The sequence below is a fragment of the Leptodactylus fuscus genome, chromosome 8 (assembly GCF_031893055.1).
Source record: "Leptodactylus fuscus isolate aLepFus1 chromosome 8, aLepFus1.hap2, whole genome shotgun sequence".
NCBI classification, from domain to species: Eukaryota; Metazoa; Chordata; class Amphibia; order Anura; family Leptodactylidae; genus Leptodactylus; species Leptodactylus fuscus.
Genome location: NC_134272.1, coordinates 39,115,435 through 39,140,337, shown reverse-complemented (window position 1 = coordinate 39,140,337; position 24,903 = coordinate 39,115,435). Strand labels below are relative to the sequence as shown.

Here is a 24,903-nt window from a genome sequence, read left to right as displayed (position 1 = left end):
CCACATTGAACATAGAGAAAAGAAAGAAGACCAAAGAACTGTCTGAGGACTTGAGAAGCAAAATTGTGAGGAAGCATGAGCAATCTCAAGGCTACAAGTCCATCTCCAAAGACCTGAATGTTCCTGTGTCTACCGTGCGCAGTGTCATCAAGAAGTTTAAAGTCCATGGCACTGTGGCTAACCTCCCTAGATGTGGACGGAAAAGAAAAATTGACAAGAGATTTCAACGCAAGATTGTGTGGATGGTGGATAAAGAACCTCGACTAACATCCAAACAAATTCAAGCTGCCCTGCAGTCCGAGGGTACAACAGTGTCAACCCGTACTATCCGTCAGCATCTGAATGAAAAGGGACTGTATGGTAGGATACCCAGGAAGACCCCACTTCTTACCCAGAGACATAAAAAAGCCAGGCTGGAGTTTGCAAAAACTTACCTGAGAAAGCCAAAAACGTTTTGGAAGAATGTTCTCTGGTCAGATGAGACAAAAGTAGAACTTTTTGGGAAAAGACATTAACATAGAGTTTACAGGGAAAAAAAAAGAGGCCTTCAAAAAAAAAAAAACTGTCCCTACAGTCAAACATGGTGGAGGTTCCCTGATGTTTTGGGGTTGCTTTGCTGCCTCTGGCACTGGACTGCTTGACCGTGTACATGGCAATATGAAGTCTGAAGACTACCAACAAATTTTGCAGCATAATGTAGGGCCCATTGTGAGAAAGCTGGGTCTCCCTCAGAGGTCATGGGTCTTCCAGCAGGACAATGACCCAAAACACACTTTAAAAAGCACTAGAAAATGGTTTGAGAGAAAGCACTGGAGACTTCTAAAGTGGCCAGCAATGAGTCCAGACCTGAATCCCAGAGAACACCTGTGGAGAGATCTCAAAATGGCAGTTTGGAGAAGGCCCCCTTCAAATCTCAGGGACCTGGAGCAGTTTGTCAAAGAAGAATGGTCTAAAATTCCAGCAGAGCATTGTAAGAAACTCATTGATGGTTACCGGAAGCGGTTGTTCGCAGTTATTTTGTCTAAAGGTTGTGCTACCAAGTATTAGGCTGAGGGTGCCAATACTTTTGTCCGGCCCATTTTTGGAGTTTTGTGTAAAATGATCAATGATTTGACTTTTTTTTTCATTCTCTTTTGTGTTTTTTCATTGCAAGCAAAATAAATGAAGATATTAATACCAAAGAGTTTGTGCTTGCAATCATTTTCTGGAAGAAACTGAGTATTATCTGACAGAATTGCAGGGGTGCCAATACTTTTGGCCAACACTGTATGTCATTTCTTCTGTTCATAACTCACAATAGTACAGATGTAGCCATATATTCAAGATTAATTTCATAAAGTATTATACAGTGTTCTCCATATTATTAACTGATTCTGGATCTTTTCTATGAAAACCTGTACTGAGACCCACTTATGTTCCTTCTGTATTATTTGCCTTGTTTGTCTCACTGGCTTCTCAACTGGCGTATGTTTGTATGGGCTCTAATATAGCAGGGAAATAGAGTGGGAGAGGGAGGTTACTTCAAGCAGATATATTACAATATTTATTAATATCACAAATATTTTTTTTTTTTCTTCAAAAGTTGGTGCAAGATTAGTTAAACTTTAATATGTAAAGTATTAAGTTAAGGTTGGTACATGTGTACACCAGATCCTTTGTGTGATGGATCTCAACAGCAACCAGTGGACTGCATTAACTGTAATGTAGTTCATTAGGATTCCTTTGCTTTGATGGCAAGAATAGCATTGCATTATGTGCAAATGTGATTAACTGCTAATGGAACCTCCATTACTAGTGTGAAAAAGAGTCTTACCAGTTCTAGAAGAAGAAAGACAGAAATGAGTAATGGTGCTTGTTTTGTCTGACATTGTTTAGGAAAAGATGTACAGTATGTGCGAACTCAAAGAATGGTTAGGCCTGGGCCCCAGTCCCTCAAAGTAGATGGGACTCTAGCAAATCCCTTCCGCAGATTACAGAAAAATACGCGTCTGCGATTTCCAAAACCATTGCCGTTTTATTTCAGCATTTGTGTGCATGAAGCTTCCTTGGCACTACACTCTTTCTAGGTGTTTTTTTTAACTTAAAAAAGTCATAAAAATGCTCAGAACTGCTTAGTATTTTTAATGCTTTTTATGTTTTTGAGTATTGTTCCCTTCTTTTGTTTTTGAGTGCTTTCTCAGAACCATGCTATGCTGCATTAAAAAAAAAAAGTGCAAAAGAGACATTAAATAAAATGGACCCCTGGGGCCACACTGTGGCTCAGTGGTTAGCAGCGCTGGGTCCTGGTGTTCAAATCCCGCCAAGGGCAAAAAAACATCTGCAAGGAGTTTGCATGTTCTCCCTGTGTTTGCATGGATTTCCATCCCATATTCCCATAAGACTTACTGATAGGGAAAAATGTACATCGTGAGTTCTATATGGGGCTCACAATCTACATTTTTTTTAAAAAAAATAAAATGGACCATCATAAGAATTTTTTATTGAATACCCCAAAACTTCTGGCCAATACATTTTAAGGGCAACTTTCCCAGTAAAAACTATCAAAAACCCCACAGAAACACCAAAAACACCTGAAAGATTGCTTGTGTGAAACCAATGTTACTGCAAGGATGGCTGATATCTAAACTAGAAAAAACTCCATTGTTATGTGTTAAAAGATTATTATTATTATTTATTACTATGGCTCCATTCATACTTTCTATGCCTTTAAAAAATTTTTTTACGATTAATACATATTTGATTATTAACTGACGCTAGGTTCACACTAGCGTTCGTGTCTCCGTTTTGTGGTTTCCGTCTTCTGCATGCAGAAAATGGAAACCTGTCAGAGCGCGTCCGGCCGTGAGCGGTGGTGAGCGTTTTATGCTCTCCGCCGCGAAACCATTTTTTTTTTAAATCGGATACAGAGTACTGCATATCCGACTCCGTGTCCGATTTAAAAAAAAAAACGGTTTCGCGGCAGAGAGCATAAAACGCTCACCGCCGCTCATGGCCGGACATCTTTCAAACCTATTCAAATGAATCGGTGAGAAAGAGTCCTGCAGGTTTCCGTCTCCTGCTCTGTTTTGTGCAGGAAACGGAAACCTGTAGAACGGAGACCGGGCGCAGATGTGAACGAGCCCTTAGTATGTCTGATATATCAAATCATTGACAGCCTACAAGAACTACATCACTGATATACCACTTTGAGGCTTGACAAGAAGGGATGTAGATTTAAGTATAGTTGGATATGGCGATTATCTAACCGACTGTAGTTTTCAATACATAGCCTTTATATTTAGGGATACGTTATTAAAAAAAAAAAAAAGATTCTATACTTGGGACATATCTTACATATCTTTTAATGCATAATAATGTTTTTTTTATTTTAGATATCAGCCATCCTTTTAGTGACATTTATTTATTTTCTTGTTGCTCCCCTTGGTGAATTGTGGGAAACCAGCCTTCAGCTAAGGCCCAGTTCACATCTGTGCATGGATTTCCATAACAGGGAGTCCAATTATGGACCGAAGAAGCAGAAACCTAATCTGCATAAAAAAGTGGTTACCTTAGGAAACCAGTAGACCCCATAGACTATAATGCAGTCTGTGTGGTTTCTGCTTGGGCAACGGAATGGCCTGAACGCAGATGTGATTCAGGTCTAAATGCAGCATTTTGCAGTACCAGGTTAATCCCATGCATCCCATGTCCATGTAGCAAACCACAGCTTAAACGCTGGGGTTCTGTTCCTTTTAGAATAGATTTACTGGTTTGGCTAAACCTCGCATCATAGCATTAAGGCTTGTTGAAAAGGTCGTGCATGATGTTTAAGGGGGCTGCCCCTAGAGGGCAGCAAGCAGAGACACTGTTTTCCTTTTGTTTTCCTATTTCCTCTTGGAAAACAGATTTGCATATTTTTCCCATAATCTCCCAGTGGAGCGAAAATGGCTTTGTAAGTCTCCATATGCCTGTAAAGGTGCTCACTCCTTAAAGGGGCTCTATCAGCAAAATTATGGCATATGAGCCCCACATATGCCTGAATAGCCTTTAAAAAGACTATTCAGGCACCGCTCATGATATTTTAAAAGCCCACCCGTTTTAAACTAAGACGGTAAAAACATATATACAAATTATACTTACCGTGCATGGTGGGCGGTTCGGGCACTGGTGGTCATCATCTTCTGTCCCGCCTTTCTCTGGTGTCTTCTTCCAGTGACGTCCTCCTTCCACGCCTTCTTCTTCTTTTCACCGGTGGGTTGTGTTTAAATCCCGCTTCGGCGCCATTTTTGTCAATGGCAGTTCGCGACCGTACTGCGCATGCGTAGTACGCTCATTTAGTTCTAAGGGGAACTGAGCATGCTCAGTATGCTCAGTTCCCCTTACAACTACGACAAAAATGACGCTGAAGTGTGTGCAGTAGCTCTCCGGAGGGAGCGCTACTGCGCATGTGTGGGATTTAAACACAATCCGCTGGTTAAAAGAAGAAGGACGCGTGGAAGAAGGATGTCGCTGAAAGAAGACACCAGAGGAAGGCGGGACCGAAGATGATGACCACCAGTGGCCGAACCGCCCACTGTGCACGGTAAATATAATTTGCATATATGTTTTTACGGTCTTTTTTATCCATTTTTTTTACAGTTTTTTCATCCTGTGATTTACAAAAACACAATGTTTTTTTTTTTTAAATTGCAGCATTTATGCTGTGGATATTTTTCTGCAATGTGGGGATTAGATTAGCCAGAATCCCATCCACTTTGCAGGGACTGTAAAATGCCACAGGTTTTACCGCGACGTATCCACTGTGGCCAAATTGTGACTTTTTTTGCAACTTGGGATAGGGGCTAAATGCAACAAGGATCTACTTCCCTGTTGAGCCTTGTCTGGCCTGGATACAAGATAAGACATGGGTGGACATAGAGGCATACAGGTTCCAAACAGTATCCTTTGGCACATTTGACAACTCAAGTTGTAGCTGGGTGTGTAGGTCCTGGACACTCATAGTATGCAATAGTAAAACTGGGGTCCCAATTGGTCTAAAAAATGTTTAATAATTCTAGCTACTGGACAGGTCATCACACAAGATGTTGTGCTACTCCACAGCAAAGGCAGGATTGATGCACTCACCGTGAGCCTACCATTCTCAAACTGTCATAATATCTCAAACAGGAACTGGATTTTTCTCTAAAATCAATATGGTTCCAGTCTGTAGCAGTGCAGATTTACCATTCATGACACTAATACAAACAAAGGAGATGGTGGCTAGCGGTCAATGGCAGGACACATGACATGACACCAAGTTTGCTTCAGCTAAGTGCCTGGAAATGGTCCAGGATTGTGTAATTAAAGCGCAACCTGTGTCTGAGTGGTGTACAAGGAACCTGTGGTTTGTCAATTGCACCCCAGAGGGGAACAACATCCAGAGGAGAGCAAGACGGCCATTGTACTTTATCCCAATACTTAAGATAAACCTGTGGGAGCTGCTTCTGTTCTGTTTGTGCCTTCCAGAGTCTGTTCATGTCTATTCTGTCAAATGATGCTGTGTTCACACATCAGTATGCCATCCATCCGTTTGAATTCAGTTTGACACTTCGAAACGGACTGATACACATACTGATTGTATATTGACACCTTTTTATGCTTTTTACCTTTTATTGCAAACGTTCTCTGTCCCCTAGAGGACAGATAAGGGGATTAAAAGTAGCAACTGTAAACAAAGTAAAGATAAGGAGATATAATAAATGTCCTTATGTCCTCCTTATCTCTACTCTGTTTACAATTGCTACTTTTAATCCCGTTACGCTAGGTTCACACCTGCGTTCAGGGTCTCCATTCTGTGGTTTCCGTCTTCTGCATGCCAGAAGACGGAAACCACAGACCGGGTCCGGCAGTGAGCGGCGGTGAGCGTTTCATGCTCTCCGCCGCGAAACCGTTTTTTTTTTTAGTCCGGACACAGAGTACTGCATGTCCGACTCTGTGTCCGGATTATAAAACCCGATTTCGCGGCGGAGAGCATAAAACGCTCACCGCCGCTCACGGCCGGACAGCTTTCTCACCCATTCAAATGAATGGGTGAGAGAGACTCCTGCAGGTTTCCGTCTCCTGCTCTGTTTTATGCAGGAAACGGAAACCTGAAGTACGGAGTGCCGGGCGCAGATGTGAACGAGCCCTTATCTGTCCTCTAGGGGACGGACAGCGTTTGCTATCAGCATAAAAAGGTGTCAGTATGCAATCAGTATGTGCATCAGTCCGTTTTGAAGTGTCAAACTGAATTCAAACGGACGGATGGCATACTGATGTGTGAACATAACCTGACAACTGCTCCTAACAGCGAGATCAGAATGACACTTTATCATTCTGATCTCAGTTTTTTAGTTGCGCTCTGCAACTTGGGCCTTAGTCTTAGGCAACATTCAGAGTACCAAGGAACAAAACGCCCATGAACATCTTCTATTTTTTTCCACACTTTGCAGGAAAAAAAAAATGCTGCTGAAAAGCTGCGTTTTCAAAAATGTGGGTTTTTGAAAAATGCAGGATGCCAGTTTTTCCTGAGGAAGCGCTAGTGTTTTTCCTATAGATATAATAAAGGAAGAACAACGCAGCAAAAGAGCAATGACAAGCACTGTGAAAGTGTTCTTGTGTTCCAGTGTTTTTTAGGTGCCTTCTACAACTTGGGGCCTTAGCATAAATCTATGGCCCTGAGCTATGGGAAAAACTGCAGACGAAAAGCATTGCCATTTTTCCCACAGTGCTTTTCACAGACATTCTACTTCAGGGGTGCCCAATACGTCAATCGCGATCTACCGGTCGATCGCAATGGACGTATGGGTTGATCGTGGGATGCAGCCAGGGATCCCCGGTGTCTGCTTGTTCACAGCGCAGGCTGAGAGTCTCTCAGCAAGCGCTGTGAACAAGCACGCCGGACACTTGCAGGCCGGGTAGCAGCAGCTACGGGGGATGACTCGCTCCCCGCTCTTAGGGATGGAGGGAGCTGGGGTGCTGCTTGTTCACAGCGCAGGCTGAGAGTCATCTCCGGACACTGGCAGGCGAGGCTGCCGCAACCCCAGCCTGCCAGTGTCCAGAGATAACTCTCAGCCTGCGCTGTGAAGAAGCAGACACTGGGGATCCCTGGGCGGCCACAGAATGCCACTGTCTCCTGCTCTCACGCTTCGCCCGACCCCGCCCACATGCCTGGGCCCGCCCACAAGAAGTGGGTAGTAGATCTCTTGCCTTGGTCAGTTTATAAAGTAGCTCACATGCTGAAAAAGTGTGAGCACCCCTGATCTACTTCAATTATACCTATCATGAAAATGCTGGCGTTTCTGTAGGTATAATTGATATCCTGCGATTTCCAAAAACGCAATGGTTTGATAAATCACATTTCTACTGGGCGGATTTTTCTGCAATGTGTGGATGGGATTTTCAGAAAAATTAGTCTATTAAAATATTAATAAAGAGCAGATAAAGCAGCCAAAAAAGACTCCTGATGCCAAAATGTAAAAATCTGTCTAAACCTCTGTCCAGTCCTAGCAGCTGAAGCTAGTCCATATGGAGCATTTTATTTATCTGAGCCAGAAAAGCACATGTGATCTCCACTTGCTTGCGATGTTTTCAGCTACAAGGCCAGTAAGACAGAATCAAGCAGGACATTCTTGGTTCAGCCCACGCCTCGCTAATGCCAAGCTCCAAGCTAATGCCTGTTTCTGAACACAAGTTTCCCACCACAGTCATAATCATTACACATTAAACTCCTAATAGCAGGCTATTGTTTCTCCGAATGCATTGCTATAAGTAAGAAGGCATTCGTTTATCCAGTTCTGATTGTTGCTACCTTTTACATTACTATCTTTATATAGATCCAAAGGAGGTAAAACAGGAACACATAGGTTGTAGTGGAGGAAAAGTAGGGGGACACTTCTTGACTGCAGAATATATAAAGATTTAAAGCTTTAGTAAACACATTTCCTGTGATATTATCAATGCATTACTAGTACAAATCACTTATGTTATGTTATATTGTACTGTTGTTGTAGACAGCAATAATGTTTAATAACAATGAGATTGTATTTTTAACAGGGACCTCCAGGTTCCCAAGGACCAAGAGGAGACAGAGGACCAAAGGGGAAACCTGTAAGTTAACATTATAGATTTGCTATAGAGAGGTATTTCCTTTGTAACTCGGATTTGCCTGGGTTAATAACCAGTTTATAGCTGAAGTCATGTTAGCAAATAGTTCATATGTTACATAAATGATGTATATGTCATGTTTGGTGGAAAAATAGATAAAATGTAAATGTGCTCACATGTGGGTTTTTTTGTTTTGTTTTTTGCATCTCTTTAATTATTCTATGAACACATATCATTGCAATTTTATAATTTACAATTCCAATCTCATTCTGTATTTTGTAAACTTAATCGGAGAGCCTTATATCATAAATTGGGGCCATGCTATATTAACACGATATATAACAGACAGGCGGTACACTTTAAACATGGAAAACATTTAATATACTGTATTAAATAGTGTAATAATAATCAAGATATGCTATTAAATTCTTGCTGTGACATTGCCTGCCTCATATTAAATCCATATTCTATACTTCATAGGCAGGAGCTCAGTGTTATAGTCATAGTAGTTCTAATACACTGCAGCCATTTGCATTTGCTTCTCACCAACACTGGATGTCAGTGCAGCTTCACAGAATATGAGGCTGAGAGCGCCCTGGTTACATGGAACAACTCAGCGAGATGTTACTCCGTATGATCATTTCAATGTCATGAATCATCATAACACAATTAGGGAAATTTGATATTATATTTCAAAACTTTTATTTAAATTCCAAATATTCTTACGCTTCACAGTATCCAAGGACCTAATATTTAAGGTTTACAGCAGTTCTTCTTATGTTTTCATTTTTACAGTACAGTATTTTTATATTTAATGTATTATATTTGTGATACACGTTAGCAATTTAACCTTAAGAGCAGAAAGTAAAAAAAAGAAGCATAATTACAACATAAAAAACTCAAAACAATTTGTAACAATAAGAAAACCTTACAAAGATTTTTTGGGGTAAACCAGGAAATAGGAAAAATAACTTTTAAGCTAAGACGCCTGTTGAAAAAAAATGCATCTAAAATGTGTTGCATTTTTTTCTTCAATGTTTTTCCGCTGAGTTTTTTCTTCCCCTATTATATCTGTAAATTCAGTCAATAAATTCCCCCCACAATACTAAAGTACAAAAACTGAAAAAGGTGCTCCTTTATTTCAAAAGACTAAATTGATAATTTCAGCGAGAAAATCCAACAAAGAGAAGACACGACTTTCACAAAACCTCATAGCCACAGTTTATCACAAAAAAAAAATTGACCACAATGAGTGACGGCTAGACCATTTATATACATTCAATTGCATTATGTCAACCAAAAAAATAAGTAACATTACCTGCGGCATGTGATTTGAATTTGTTATAATTATGTTTGATGTCAAAAAACAATCTTTTAACCATTTTTCCCAAGGGTGCAAGGGGTCCTGCTGGAATAGATGGTGAACCTGGTATTCCTGGATCGCCTGGTGATCCTGGCCCTCCTGGACATCCCTCTGTTCCTGGAACTCATGTAAGTATATCAATAAATAATAACCCGCCAATATCACTCATAACTCTCTTAGATATACTCAGGGCCATCAAATCACCATATAGACCATAAATACCCAGTTAATAGTATTGAAGTTTTTTGAGAACATTGGCCTTGTCCAGAAGATGTCAAATAAAGGGTTATTCCCATCTGACAAATCTCTGCTGAGATGGGAATAATTTCTCTCCGTCTTAAACCCTATAACTGGAATGTATGGAAACAGCAAAGCAGTGCTACTCCATGATTTCCCCGTAACTCCCAAGCAGTGCTATTCCATGCCGTTTCCGTAGCTCCTATACAGGGGAATGGAAACAGCATAGTACAGTTTGCTATGCTGTTCTTGTATCTTCATTATCCTCTATAAGAATTACATGAAAAGGATGGAGCAGCACTGCCCGATTGCTTACATAAGTTATGACAGAAGGGTTAACCGACATGGAGCAGTCATTCCCATCTCACCAGTGATTTGTCGAGTTGGGAATAGCCTTTTAAATCTTCTTTATAAATATACATGACAATGTTTGTGTTTGAATGTATGATAGATGTATGCATAATGTTATTTGAGACAAAAGATGATGTTGCAGAAAATTGACCAGAGCAGAAAAATGGATCTTATAAACAAGACAGGAAGCAAGTGCTGATATACTCCCTTGGCTCTAGAAGTAGATTGAAATTTTTTCCAGAAAAACTGGAAAAATCTGGGGGGGAAAAAGTATGCCATAAGAACAATATCAACAATATCTAGTTTGCTGAAGCTGCTTCACATTGTCTTTGATCTCATCACTCTCCCCGGAAATAAAAGTCTGGCATATAATTTATTTTTATTATGTTGTTTATAAAGTTTAACACATAGATTACAGCAGATGGATATATGATACATGTACATCAGGGATACAGTAGTTTGAAACATAATATATGAAGTCTTGTATGTCATTATCGTAATAAACAGCAAAATCTGCTGTCCAAGTAGCTGCCCATGTTTGTCTGATGTCTGGCATAAATACAAGATGTTTGCTGCAACTTTTTGCTTTTTTTTTTTTTTTATAGCCATTGTCTTCCCAAATGCAAGGTGGTTTTGATGAGAAATCTGGACTTGGATCTCAAGTTGGATTGATGCCTGGTTCACAGGTACAGTTTTTATGTTTTTTCTCTAATTCTTGATAATAATATCAATACAATGTGTGTTGTGCTAGTAAAATCATGCACAATTTTGTTTGTAAACTCCTAGTCAGTATGGGCAGTAAAAATTAGTGAGACTTGGTATTAATGTTCAGAATTTAGTAGTCAGCATTTATTAATCTTTTTCTACTATTGACAATGTTGGGGAGCATGTCCAAACCTTCCAAATGTCGTTGCACATAATGAAATGTAGGTCAGTTGATCCCCAATCCCAATATCCAAAGATGGCACATAAATATCATACCATTCTCTGGTGATCTCTAGGCTCTTGGTCTACCAGATACTCAAAAGACCATGTCGAAGAATCAGGTTGATGTATTTATACATATAAAAGAGTACATAGCGTACAGTACATAATATGACTAAAAAATATAAATAAAAAAATGACTATGTTCTTGACACATTTATGGAGGTAATCCATCTTTTCTCAGGAGACAGACCTTCCCTGGCATAGCTATTTTTGACTTGTCTTCCAAGAACCATAACTTTTTAATTTTTCCATTCACAGAGCCATATCAGGGCTTAATGTTTGAGGGGCAAACTGTACTTCGCATTGGTATTATTGAATATGTTCTGGGAAGAAAATTGAGAATGGGGTTGTGGGGAAAAGTGGTTGTGCGACATTCTTACTGGCTTTATAATACCAAATTTGATACCAAATTTATAGTTTTTGCATTTTTATCCCTTAAAAAAATTCAAAACTTAAAAAAAATGTATTGGAGTCGCCCTATTCTGACACCCGTAACTTTTTTATATTTCCATGTAAGGGGCGCATTAAGGAATATTTTTTTGTGGGTCCAAATGTAATTATTTCTACGATTTTGATTGCTTCTTATTCAAATCTTTATGGGAGACAAAATGGCAAAAAAAAAACAAAAAAATCATTGGTTTTGCTCTTTTGATTTCTTTCCCTGTATCTGTGTTGACCAATGTGTGTCTATATTGACAGAGTACAAAAAAAACCTATGCAGTTTGATAGTCAGACTGTATTCAAAGTCTTTTCCAAGTGTTCTCTCCTTTCTAACATGAAAAATGTCTGCTAGAGAGAATGTGTGACTATTACACAGTTATAAAATGTAGTTGATAAAGTTGATAAAAGACACAGGTACTTCATGTCAAATACTCCCCCACCTCCAAAAATGGCAATCATAGTAAATCCATGGATCAATATCCTAAAACCAGAAATCTAGTACTCATAATTTTATATTGAAAGAAAAAAAATCCAGGTAGGTTCATCGTGAACACACTTAAAGGGGTTGTCCAAGGTAAACTGAAAATTAACCCCTAAACTTCTTTCCCCCACCTAACTTCTAATTTACTTCAATTTAAAAAAAATCTAATTACCTATATGCCTTGAACGGTCATGGGATACTTATAATGCATTGACGCTCCGTTTCACCACTTCTGAAACAGAACACCACCATTACTCTTCCCCCTCCCCTATCCCCATCAATGCTTACCAAGACCTCCTGTGTCTGGGGAATGGTTCCTCCCCTTTTCCTGTCTTCTAGCAGTGGTGGAATAGATTAGCTAGGAAGATGGGGGAGGGGCTAATAATGGGTGGGATCACTAGGCGAAAGAGAGGCAGGGGAGGGTGGGAAGGGCTAGGCTTAGTAAGACAGATAGGGTTTTGTAATGGAGTGAGAGAGGAAGGGAACTAGTTTAGCAGCTACACAGGAAGCTGCACAGAAGGAACTACAACAATAAACAAATGCAGAGGATGCAGCAGCTGCCAGAGACACTCAGAAATCAATCCAAACACTGCTAAAGGTATATAGGTGTACTTATTAACCCATCACTAACACTAACAGACCTTTCTAAAAAAAAAAAAAAAAAAAGATTTTCTGCCTGGAAAACCCTTTTAATGAATTTGCTATTCCAATATTTTATGGAAGTGAATTCCATAAGGCAAATGGAATTTTGTTGATGATGATTTCCCAGTCATTTAAGACAAAAGAAAATGAAAAGATATATAATGTTTCTTATTGCATGAGTTATCATAACCTTGAAAATGTTTTCAGGTGTGTTTTGTTTGTTGCTTTACAGGGACAAGCTGGTCCAAGAGGTCCACAGGGTCTACCAGGCAGCCCAGTAAGTAGTTGTTAAAGTGTATATAATATTAATTCTGTGTTGAATTTGAAAAGTTTTATGCAATATTTCAATGTCACAGACAGTGAAATAGTGAACCTGAAAGCACATACTTGGGTGGGTATTTTCCCATCCAGACCAGAGAAGGTCATGCAAGAATCTTTAACATATGACCCTGGTTAGTCAATAACATAAAAAATAACATTAGAGTCTGGTCATTGTTGAATGTTTAGTTGCCTTAGTACATGCATGTCCAAAGTCCAGTCTGCGGGCCAAATGTGGCCTGTGTTCAAATTTTACCTGCCCCACCAGCACTTTTGCCTTTAGGGGACCTTACAGGATCCCCACTGCTTTTATAATAAGCTTTGGAGATCTGATAACAGCCCCTATTAATTTACCTATCCCCTGCTTCATCCACCAGAGTGCACCCAGGAACCACTTTAGGCCACAGGCCACATTGAATCAATGGCCTACAAGCTAGGTACCAATACTTACTCTCCTGTATGCTCTCTGCTGCCTCCTGCTTTTTCCTTCTCTGGGCGCACATGATATCACAACAGTGCCCAACGAGCAGGGAGACAGAGCAGGACCGGGAGCAGACAGTAAGTAATGAACTAGTATGGCTATGGGGGCGACCATACAGTGGCCACTTTACTGTTCCCCAGCTCCATACAGTGGCCTTTTCACTAGTCCCCCGTACTGTATGCATAGAGACCAGTGATAGGGCCGTTGTATTGTTTGGGGGCAGTGATGGGGCTTATTTTTGAATGTGAAGAAATTAAAAGTTTTCCAATTTACAATAAAAAGAATTCATAAAAGAGTTCATTTGCATTTAATTTTAAAGGGGCCTTTTCACATCCTCATATATGTGCAGTATTATGTATGTGAGGACGTGAAAGGTTCTCTTTCTTGGTTTAGGCTAAGGCTCCATGTAGCAATCTGCAGACAAAAAAGACAGCTGGAAAGAACAGGGTGGAAAAGCATTACATTTTTCCCACAGCGTTTTTCACAGAAAGTCAGCAAAGCTTTCCTCTGTCACACCTATAGAGAAACTGAAAGCGTTTCCATAGGTATAATTGAACACAATGGTATAAACTCAATAGTTTTTGAAATCACAGCATGTCCACTGTGGGTATTATTCTGTAATGTTTGATTGGGATTATTTAGAATCCTATCCACTTTGCAGGTACTATGAAACACCACATTTTTTACCACGGCGTTTACATTACATGGGGCCCTGGCCTAAAAGAATGTCAGGCTGGATGGTTAGTCCCCACACATTTTCATCTCACCAAATCTGGCCTTCCTTGGAAAAACTGTGGACGCTCCCTGTTTTCGTATATAAATAAATTATTATATAAATATTGTATTAATTGCTCAGGGTTTTATACCAGAGCACATCTCTCATCAGGACTATTGATGTAGAACACCAGAACCCAAATGTGAAATGCTGTACATACTATATACTATCATGTCATCATGTAGCATTTATAGCACTGCCACCCTCTTAAACAGAAAATATTCAATGAGCTCTCTAAGAACCATGTATGTCTGTAACTTCTGTATCCCCTATAAATAAAGAAAAGTAATGGTCTTATTGTCAACGTCAGTGCTAAGAAAAATACATTAGAATGTCCATGGAGAATTGTCTGTTCTAATAATAATAAATAATAATGTGATCTATCACATCAATCTATCACAATTACATTATATTATATTTATATATGTGGAGTATATAACATTGTGTGTCTATTTAAAAATTAACATGTACTTGTCTTTATTTCTTGCTAGGGTGGTATGGGACCTCCTGGCCCTCCAGGAGAACCAGGTGAACCAGGCTCTATGGTAAGTGCCAGCATTTTAATCAAGTATTTGTATTTAGAAAATAATAAATAAGCAGTTAGGCAGTTAATAATATGAATAAGATAATGCTATAAAATCCTCCCCACAGTATATCGGCTTTCCTGATCTGTGCTCCGGGTAAAGCGATAGTGCGCTGAATTCAGTGCACTGTCGGCTTTCCAGCAGTATATGGAACTGCCTGTGCCCAATCTGATGAAAGGTCCTCTTTAACTGATAGTAGTTTTACTTTAAAAAAGGCTCCCAAGTGCCTCTTGCACTTGTACAAAGTGCAGTATTCAATCATCAATACATCCTTTGGCAAAAAGCTCTATAGTCCACTGTTCCTAAGGTAAAAAAAAGACCTGTTTATGACCATGGTGACACCTTTTTTCTCTAGAATTAGCATATGCCTCTTTGTCATGGTCATTGGCTTAGATGTAAGGAGATCATTAGAAAGATCTTTGTATAGTCGATTCATATACTGTATCGGTACAAGGTTGATACAAAGTCTCCACGCATTGGTACATATTTAACAAAGTCTAATTAGATGCTGATGGTGTATCATTGACCATTTGTTGAGGCTCAAATAATCCATTTTCCCAAACATTAGTTTAGTTTGTATGGACATGTTGAGTGTATTCTCTACAACTACACCTGAAACATTGTTGGTACAACCATTACAATAAAGAAGGTGTATAAAGATAGCATTTTCAGCTTCACAATGTCCCAATTTTCTTTTATTGCTCCAATGTATCTAAAATATAATGAAACAGCTTTGCAAATAGTATTTACTCCGTTTTGCGCCTACAGCATCTGTGCAGACCTGTATGTCTCTTTAGTTACAGACTAACCCTTTGTATTTCTATTTGTCAACTATTCTTGATAACTCACACTGGGAAAGGCTAGCAATAACTAGGATACAGATAGAAAGGTGTATGAGTTTGTGTTGTTAATGCCCTGGTTATGAACGACAGTGGCCATCAATAATGTTTTTTTTTTCTTTGTGTTAGGGTCCAGTTGGTCCAAGAGGCCCTGAAGGACCTCCAGGAAAACCTGGAGAAGATGTAAGTAAACTTGAATTCACTGCACAGATATTTAGTTTATTATGTTATTGTGAAGAATTCACTTAATGCTCCTAAGCATCAAAATCAGGGCTAAACATAAATGATATTTTTCAGAATGGTTAGAATCAGTGGTGTAACTTAACGCTCCGGGGCTACAGTGCAAAAGCTGTTATGGGCCCTTTACTTACCTTGTGCATATTTTATGAACTAGAGGATACTTTTGGACCCCCTTAGGAGTCCAAGGCGTGGTGGTGGCTGCTACACACCTCCTATAGCTACAACCCTGGTTTGAACAATGGAAACATAATATATAGTAGATGTAGTCCGCTGAAAGTCCTTTTTTCAGCAAGACCTACTATACCAATCTACAATAAAAAATTATGCTAAAAGTGTTTTATGCACAGTATACTTCCACATATACTGTCTCCTAAAAAAGTTGACTATAGGAGGGACACTACTAATTACTAACTAATAATTGGTAAGACTGAAAAACTCATCTAGGTATATAAAATTAACTTTTTGTGGCAAATTTGGCCCCACATTGCTGACAAGCTGCTTTTATTGTTGAAGTTTTTACTGTGTTTTTTTTTTTAGCCAAACACAGGAGTGACTACAAAAGCAATAGGAAATATAAATGAAGCACTTATAGTTTTACATCCTGCCCAATCCACTCCTGACTTTGGCTCAAAAAGTCACAGAAAAATCTGCTAAAAGTAAATTTAGCAAAAAACTAACAAGTTTCATTGATATGATCTGTATTTGTTTTTTAAGGGTGAAGCTGGAAGATCAGGACAAACAGGTGAAAAAGGATTTCCAGGATCTGCAGTAAGTAATACTTTGATCAGATGTCCTTTGATAAGGTAGAACTGGAGAATACGTGATGGTCGTTCAAATAAAGGCACTACTCTAAGAGACTTACTACTCAGGAGCAGTGTCAGACTGCGATATCTAAGGCCCACCAGTGGAATTGATTCTAGGGGCCCACCCTACTGCTACTCACGTACAAGTCATACAAAGTCATGCCACTGTCCTGGCCTCGTTAGAGTTATCATTATTTACAGAATATTACTGACAATGTTGTCTGATTTCTATGCCAGGACAAATAAGGAGCTCGTGTGGAGTTCTGTATAGATGGACTGGCCCTGGAGTATGTGCCTAACTTATGAGAAGGCATACACTTCATTAGAAATTAGGCACAATTTTTAAAAATTCAATAAAAAATTATTTACAAAAAAAAAAAAGAAAGAAATTAGACATAAATGCCGGCAGGTGGAAAACATTGTTTTTGATAAATCAGCCCTTATATTTTCATTATTACTTTCAGGTGTCGCAGTCTGTATTGACTGCGGCATCTAAGGGGTTAAATCACTAAGCTTGTCATCACAGCCATTAGAGCAAGCACTTCAGTGCAGCATAATGGAACAATGGTTGGTAAGAATAAAACTACAACTCTCAGCAGGTCCTGGTTCTGGGGATGCTCGGGCTTGTAGTTCTCTTGTAGAGGTTATGGGAAGAGTAAAGACCTGATCAGATGGTGGAAAATGAAGAGGAAGTGAGTGAGACTTTTGCTTAGGATTACTTTTCATTTTCTGGCCTCCATTTCCCTGTGGCAAAAAGCCAAAGCAAAGCTTCACCTACTGATAACCCCTTTACTTGCTCCCACACGGTATAAAGACCCCTTTACTGGCCTCCACATATTGCACTTTTTGACTCCCATGGCATAATGCCTTCTTTTCCTCGTCCCCCATGGTATAATGTCACCTTTCCTGGTTCCCAAATGGTATAACACCCCCTTTCCTGGACCCTACACATTATACTACATTTATTTGGTCACATTCAGTGAGAGCCTCCTTTAGAGGTCTCTATACATGCTGGAATAACTGCTTCTATTCACTTATAAATTCCTGCTTTTGCCAATGGCCTCCTCCGTTTCCCCATTCACCTTCCAACCTCCAATTGGTCCCGCGTGCGATGCATCACATTCTGATGCTGAATGGTGAAGTGATATCATGACGCTACACCACAACATGATGTGCAGCACCCAGGGCTCCCTGGAAATTGAAGGCTGAATAGGGAGTTCAGGAGGCTTCTGTGAGCAGGAACAGGATTGGTCAGTGAATAGTGGATGTTACCTGCTGGAGTAATCCAGCAGACAATCGCCTATTGCAAAAACAAAAATAATGGCCTACTAGGGATTCACTGTTACACTGGTTGGACAGTCCAAACCTGCTCTGGAGCACATTTACTAAAGTGTTTAAACCAAATTCCTGATATGAAAAGGTCATTTTTCCATCAATACTTTTGGCTCCTTGTTAATTCTCTGCTGCACTTTATAGGTCATGAAAAATGTGGATGACATGGGTAGGAAGGTCATTTACTTATACTTACATAAGAGATAAATAACACATAAAATGTATGCCAGTTCTAAATCAAGTCAGTTATGTGTAGATAAGGTCTCTCTGCGTGTAAGGATGGGTGAAATATATCTCATTGCTGGGTCCCATTGCCTCAAGGATTGTTACAACACAGGTTTCTCGTCACCTTTTGTTCCTCCCTACACAACTACCATGAGGAGGAATTTGAATGACATGGCATTTGAGCATGCGTCCTGTACAGAAGTATAGCTATTGGGCCTCTCTGCCACATATTATATACTGCTTTTCTACTTCACAAAGTAAGTAGAGATTCCACTACAAATTTTGCATGGGGTCCTAGGAGTTTTATTCTGTACCTCTGGCCCTTTAACTCTATTTAAAGTCCATGCAACTGATGGGAAGCATGCAGCGAGGAAGAGCAATAATGAGTGTTCAGGACTCCAGTTCTATTGATAAGTGCTGTCTCAATGGTGGGGACCCCGGCAATCACTCATAATTCACCTAACCTTAGTGTCTAATATGTTCTTACTCCAGGATCTGCATTATGTAAAATTCTTGGTCAAGAATTCAGAATATTAAGTTAAACTCCACTGATTTGCCATTGAACTTGTCAATCTGCCATCCAGTTAATTGACAAAATACAACACATTATCTCTGTGTTGTATAGGAAATAAAGAAAGTAAAAGTATAAATATCTTTGTACCAGACAATATTGTAATTGATGAGAATTTTGTAATTTATTTTTATTTTTTTGCATCTTTTAGGGAGCCAGAGGATTTCCTGGTGCTCCAGGAATGCCAGGACTGAAAGGACATAGAGTATGTATTTGTTTGCTGTATATTCTATAGTTTATATGGTGTATTAAAGTAGTTATATTACATTCATACTGGCATTGTTTGGTCCATGGATCAATCATCGGATCAGAACAACAGACTGAAATGTTGACAGAATAGCTGATACAGAAAGACTATCTTACATTTGAATCCATCATTATTCAGTCATTATTCACTCTTCATTCACGAATGAATCTCGGTCATGTGAATGCAAGGGATAAGGCTTCATTTACATGACCATCATCCTGTCCGTTGTACTGATCAACATAGGATCAGAAAAAAATGACTGAAACACTGACAGGATGAAGGACCAATGGTCTGATCATATTACAGATCAGAACAACGGGCAGAACAACAGCAGTGTGATTGTAGCCTAAGAACAAATAATCCAACTGGTGGACATTGATAGAACCCTATCCACCTTTGGTAGTCAATGGATGCTCAATTTTGCATGTAAAACTGAAGTATTACTTTACTTTGTTTTTAATGTGACAACCCCTTTAAGCACACATACGGTAATTGTTATATATAGTAACTGTTAATCAGATAACATAGTAAAATAAGTGAATGCGTCTGTACAGAATATATTTGAGAATTCTGACTTCTCATTCGGGGAATATCCATGGTGTAGGTGTATAGATTTGTTACTCCATGAGGTTTGTAAACTTAACTAGTAACTTTGCAGGAATAAGTAAAAGCTGTCAGTAGTTTGAGTGATAGGCAAGACATATTTATTGAGGTTTATTGAGATTGAACCCATCCCAATACTAAGTGAAGGGACTCTTTTTTTTTTTTTTTTTTTTTTTTTTTTTTACATTGGAGTCAGAATAGATACAGAGGCCTCTGTTTTTATCTCTTATAAGAGAAACATCTTTTCCTTATCCCTAGATATATCTGAACAACAGAAGGAACAATGTCAATGTGAAGTAACCTTACACATGATGCATATAAGATAGCTCTATTTAAAATCTGACTAGAGATGACCAAACTGGTTCATAACAAGCCACATTCATTATGAATTTACACAAAATTCCAGGTGCCAACCACAAATTACTATTATACTTTGTGGTCTCTTCAGACCCTAGTGTATAATAATCAGATGCCCAGAAACATAATAAACACTCAGACTTCTCTTTCCTTACCACTCCTGGGCTCCCTTGGGATCTTCTTCTGTCATCTTCTGGCCTCCTGAATGAAATCTTGGGCCCCAGGGAGCCTGTGATCTCACCCAGATGGCCAGAAGTGGATAAAGGATGACTGAAGAGGTTACAGAGGGTTCACTGAATGCCACTAGGCAGCCCAGGAGAAGTTAGGGAATGCAAGTATTAGTGTTTATTATGTTTCCACACCACCCATGGGTCACTGCTTATTCCACTCTAGAGTCTGAAGAGTTTATGTGCTGTATTTTACGAGCCTGAGTGGAAAATGATAAAAATGTTTTAGTAATGTATGTTTTATATATCTTATGTTGACTTTTAGGGTCATAAAGGACTGGATGGCCCAAAAGGAGAGCTTGGAGCAGCTGGGTCAAAGGTAAAAAGTTTATATAAATTTCACAGCTCATTTGCATAAGTTTTTAAATATTTTACATAGAATACAGCTTAGGATGGGGCCACCTGAAATTAGGTAGTGCTGTGGCACACATGCAGAATTCTTTGCTTGCCCCTCACAGCTTTCATCCTTTGTAGAGCAAAAGTTGAAAGTTGCCGGTGGAAACTATAAAGTATTTGATGTGCTGCAAGTTTAAACCAGTGGTACAGATCACTTTGTGCAGGTTTTACTGACTTAACTTTCCTATCAGACAAGACATAAAAGATTGAAAATGTGCAAATTCATTTTTTTGAGCACAAAATTGTGACTTTTTGGGGGATTTTTGTGCAGCTCTCACCAACTTCCTGACGCAGGGGTGGGGCAAGGGCAAGCAGGAGGAGGCGTGTACCTAGTCAGTCACAAATATGGAGCACCCCACGCCGACTCAGGGATTATGAAGACTAACGTTATGAAGGGGTGATAAAGACTAACGTTGATAATGCCAGTTTCAGAAATCTCCCCCATATTACTTTGCCAATTTATTTTTTGTCGATACATAATATATATCTGATTGTTTGGGCCTCATCTGATTGGAGTGGTAGTTGGGCACTGACAGACAGCGTAGTACAGTCCTCAGCTGTTTCTGTCGGCCCATAGTCATTAAATAGATTGGTGGGGCACAATGTTCAACCGCCACTTCTTTCAGTTTTTCCCTTTACTTCATGAGGGTGGGTGATAAATGTCCATTTTTTTTATACAAACATATCTTCGATGAATACATACAGTATAAACAGTTCAACTATATATTTTTCACTGTGTCATTTTAGGGTGAATCTGGTCCTACTGGTCCAATGGGTCTAAATGGCCCACCGGTAAGTTTGAGAAAGCATGTAAAGTTACATTGTACGTAGGTTTACGGTTGTGCCAAACAACTCGAAATGCATTTATCACTATTCTTCTTTGATTTTGATCATAACTCAGCTATGTGTACAGTACATAGTCGGGGAATTTATCAACCCTTTATTGTCTGTTTTAGACCTTGATGACCAAGCCATTTTTTTTATCATAACTTTTTTTTATTATTCTGTCAATATAATTGTTTGAGGGCTTGTTTTTTTTAGGGGTGAGGTGTTTAATGAGTTGCAATTGCATTTGTAGGGGTAATGATAACTATTAGATGGTGCCCCCTCCCTTTAGAACCATTTAGATCTTGTGGTTACTGTTGAATGTAATATAAGAAGGGGATGTAAGAAGAAGGGAATGTAAGAAAAATTCCAAATTTATAATTTTCCTAGTTCATGAAAATCCTTAGCAAAGCTAAAATCTGAATGGGAAACAAAAATGTATTTTTATTGTGAATCTGTAGTAAACATAAAAGGAATAGATATATTATGGTATACATACTGTAGAACTCCCCAGATCCTGAAGTAGTGATCCTGTCATGTTGTCACTAACCAAGACTGCACAAATATATACTTCACCAATGCTTCTATTGCTATCTTTGCATGCATTTGGATTGTAAGGTCATAAGGAAAAGGATAAGTTATTCATTTATTAAAAGTTGTTCATAATTATTAATTTTAAAGGGACCAAGAGGAATGCCTGGAGAAAGAGGACGTATTGGACCTCAAGGTACACCTGTAAGTATCAATGAATATTCATGATCATATAAAGTACTAGTTAATATAATACATATACTATAAAGCAACATGAAACCTTAAACATAATAAGGTTTTACAGAAAATTGCATTTGTGACGTTGATTGATGGAGTCTTAATAAATAATTAGAAATGTCTCCATGTTGCTCTCTAACACAACTCTTTTGTGCACTGTTTACAGGGAGCAAGAGGTGCCAATGGACTTGTGGGGCCAGCTGGAGCAGTAGTAAGTTACCATAAGATTGTCCAACAGACGAAACCATTTTCATTAGCTTTTCTATACTTTTCTTGAATGTATTCTTTTTGTGCACTTTTTAGTAAGAACTGCATGTATTTTTTCATTGCAGTATTAACCTGTAATGATTTAAAGTAACAGCATTAAACTGAAAACATCTGGTTTACTGGCATAGTAGAAATGTACTGCGCATAACTGCACTTGGAAACTGCATGTGGCTCTCCAGTAAAAAAAAAGTGCTATCCCCAATGATCTAATACATGAACTTGCTATATTTCTTACAAGAAAACTATGTAGGCCTCTTGAACTTATTTCTTTGGCAGAGAATCGGATCCACTCACTGCTCTTAAAGTAAAGAACACCCTTTATGTTGGTATAGATCACTTCTTTCCTCTCGATCAGGGGTGCTCACACTTTTTCAGCATGTGAGCTACTTTATAACATGACCAAGTCCAAAGATCTACTACCCACTTCTTGTGGGCGGGGCCAGGGTGGTCCTGTGGGTCGGGCCGGGGCGGGCCTGTGGATGGGGTGGGGCATGTATGTGGGTGGGGCCAGGCATGTGGGCAGGGTCAGGCGGAGCGTGAGAGCAGCGGCGTTCTGTGGCCCCCCAGGGATCCCCGCTGTCTGCTTGTTCACAGCGCAGACTGAGAGTTATCTCTGGACACTGGCAGGCTGGAGCTGCGACAGCCCCGCCTGCCAGTGTCTGGAGATGACTCTCAGCCTGCGCTGTGAACAAGCAGCACCCCGGCTCCCTCCATCCCTAAGATCGGGGAGCGCATCATCCCCTGGAGCTGCTGCTGCAAGTGTCCGGAGTGCTTGTTCACAGCGCAGGCTGAGAGTCGACTCTCAGCCTGCACTGTGAACAAGCAGACACTGGGGTTCCCTGGCTGCATCCCGCGATTGACCCATACGTCCATTGCGATCGACCGGTAGATCGCGATCGACGTATTGGGCACCCCTGCTCTAGATGAATGTCCCCTGAGTATTAATAGATCATTAGAGAAATCTCTGCATTGATTTGGCACATTTATAAATGTAGTATGCCACCTTTAAGTCATATTTTTCCAAATTTAGTATCCCTGATTTAATCTTTTTGGCTACTTCTGATGACCTCATTTATTAGTTGTGTTTTCTTTGTAATATAATGCTGCCCTCTTCTTAGTTAAAGGCTAAGGCCCCATGTAGCGTCCTACAACAAAAAAGCTCTGCGAGAAAAAACATGGCAGAAACGCATTGTGGTTTTATCTGCAGTGCTTTTCACAGAAATTTCGCAGAGGTTTGCTTTCTGCTCTAATTGTACCTATAGGCAAACCTCTGGCATTTCTGTAGGCATAATTGACATGCTGCAATCTCTTAAGGCGCACCGTTTTTGGAAATCACAGTTTTTTTGGCAAGGAATTTGGTGAGGAAGAAATCCACTTCAGGAATTAGGAAATTTGCCAATTCCACGTGGATTTTCCGCCTCCCTTTGACTGTGATGATTTTTGCAGGTGGAATCCACCTGCATGAAGCTTTTTTTCTACTAGCGTTAAAAATCCGCTGGCGGAAAAAAAAGCTAGCAGAACCCATAGAATTCTATGAATTCTATGAGGAGGTGTTTTTTCCACATGGATTCTGACCCGGATTCAGCGCCAAAATCCTCACCAAAAAACTCAGTGTGAATGGACCCTAATAAGGGAACAACAAAAAGCTGCAAAAGGAAAAATGCTGCGTAAAGTATTGCGTTTACATAGTATTTTTTCCTCAGTGTTTTTAGCAGCATTTTGCTGTGTTTAGCCTTAGCCTCAGTCTGTTTTATGGCCAGATCAAAGTTCAGATTGAAAAAAAAACTGGCATGTGTACTTCATAGTACATTTTGATTATTTCTTTAAGTAAAATAGTAACTTTTTTAGTTTTATTATAAATAATTGCCTTTTTTAATTCAATAGGGTCCAATAGGCTTAAGTGGTGCTCCTGGATTTCCTGGTATCCCTGGTATGAAGGTGAGGAGTATTTTTAGAACTTATTTTTGTGGTTCTTGCTAATAATTAAGTAAATGTAAATCTTTTTAAGATTGTTTATGTGTGATTGTCCATCCAACCTTTTTTTTTTTAAAAAAAAAAAGCAATCCCCCCCCAAAAAAAAAAAAACAAAAACCCATAAGTAAACCAAAAAAGGTGATATCCAGGTCTTAGATACCCATTCCAATGCTTTCTAGATTTCTGCTGTTCTTTCTGGTCTTCCTGTTTCCTGGTCAGTGACAGGTCAGAAGATCAGTTGCATCAGCAGTAACTTTCAGTTTGGATAGTCTATTATGTTCAATGAAGTCTGTTATATTCAATGAAAAGTTTATGACTTGCTACTTTATTACTACATGACATATTTACTTATGTTAAGGAAGGTATTGTTGAGAATTTTGCCCCTAGGCTTGTGGTCACTATTGGTGTATGGGTATGCAATTATTTTCTATCTGCAGGTGCTACTTAGTCACAAGGATGGAGACAG

General features: G+C 39.3%; 1 protein-coding gene across 2 annotated transcripts in view; it reads left to right on the top strand.

Moving 5' to 3' along the window:
• COL5A2 (collagen type V alpha 2 chain) overlaps window positions 1-24,903 on the top strand; it is a 111,467-nt gene that overhangs the window by 57,228 nt on the left and 29,336 nt on the right. The window contains exons 6-18 of one of the 2 annotated variants that reach the window (XM_075285118.1): window positions 8,053-8,106; window positions 9,496-9,594; window positions 10,660-10,740; window positions 12,838-12,882; window positions 14,671-14,724; window positions 15,732-15,785; window positions 16,557-16,610; window positions 18,925-18,978; window positions 20,473-20,526; window positions 21,351-21,395; window positions 22,110-22,163; window positions 22,363-22,407; window positions 24,348-24,401. In XM_075285118.1, the coding sequence (XP_075141219.1) occupies window positions 8,053-8,106; window positions 9,496-9,594; window positions 10,660-10,740; window positions 12,838-12,882; window positions 14,671-14,724; window positions 15,732-15,785; window positions 16,557-16,610; window positions 18,925-18,978; window positions 20,473-20,526; window positions 21,351-21,395; window positions 22,110-22,163; window positions 22,363-22,407; window positions 24,348-24,401 (747 nt within the window). Of the gene's footprint in view, window positions 1-8,052; window positions 8,107-9,495; window positions 9,595-10,659; window positions 10,741-12,837; window positions 12,883-14,670; window positions 14,725-15,731; window positions 15,786-16,556; window positions 16,611-18,924; window positions 18,979-20,472; window positions 20,527-21,350; window positions 21,396-22,109; window positions 22,168-22,362; window positions 22,408-24,347; window positions 24,402-24,903 lie in introns of both variants that reach the window. The other variant, XM_075285117.1, reaches the window with a different exon arrangement.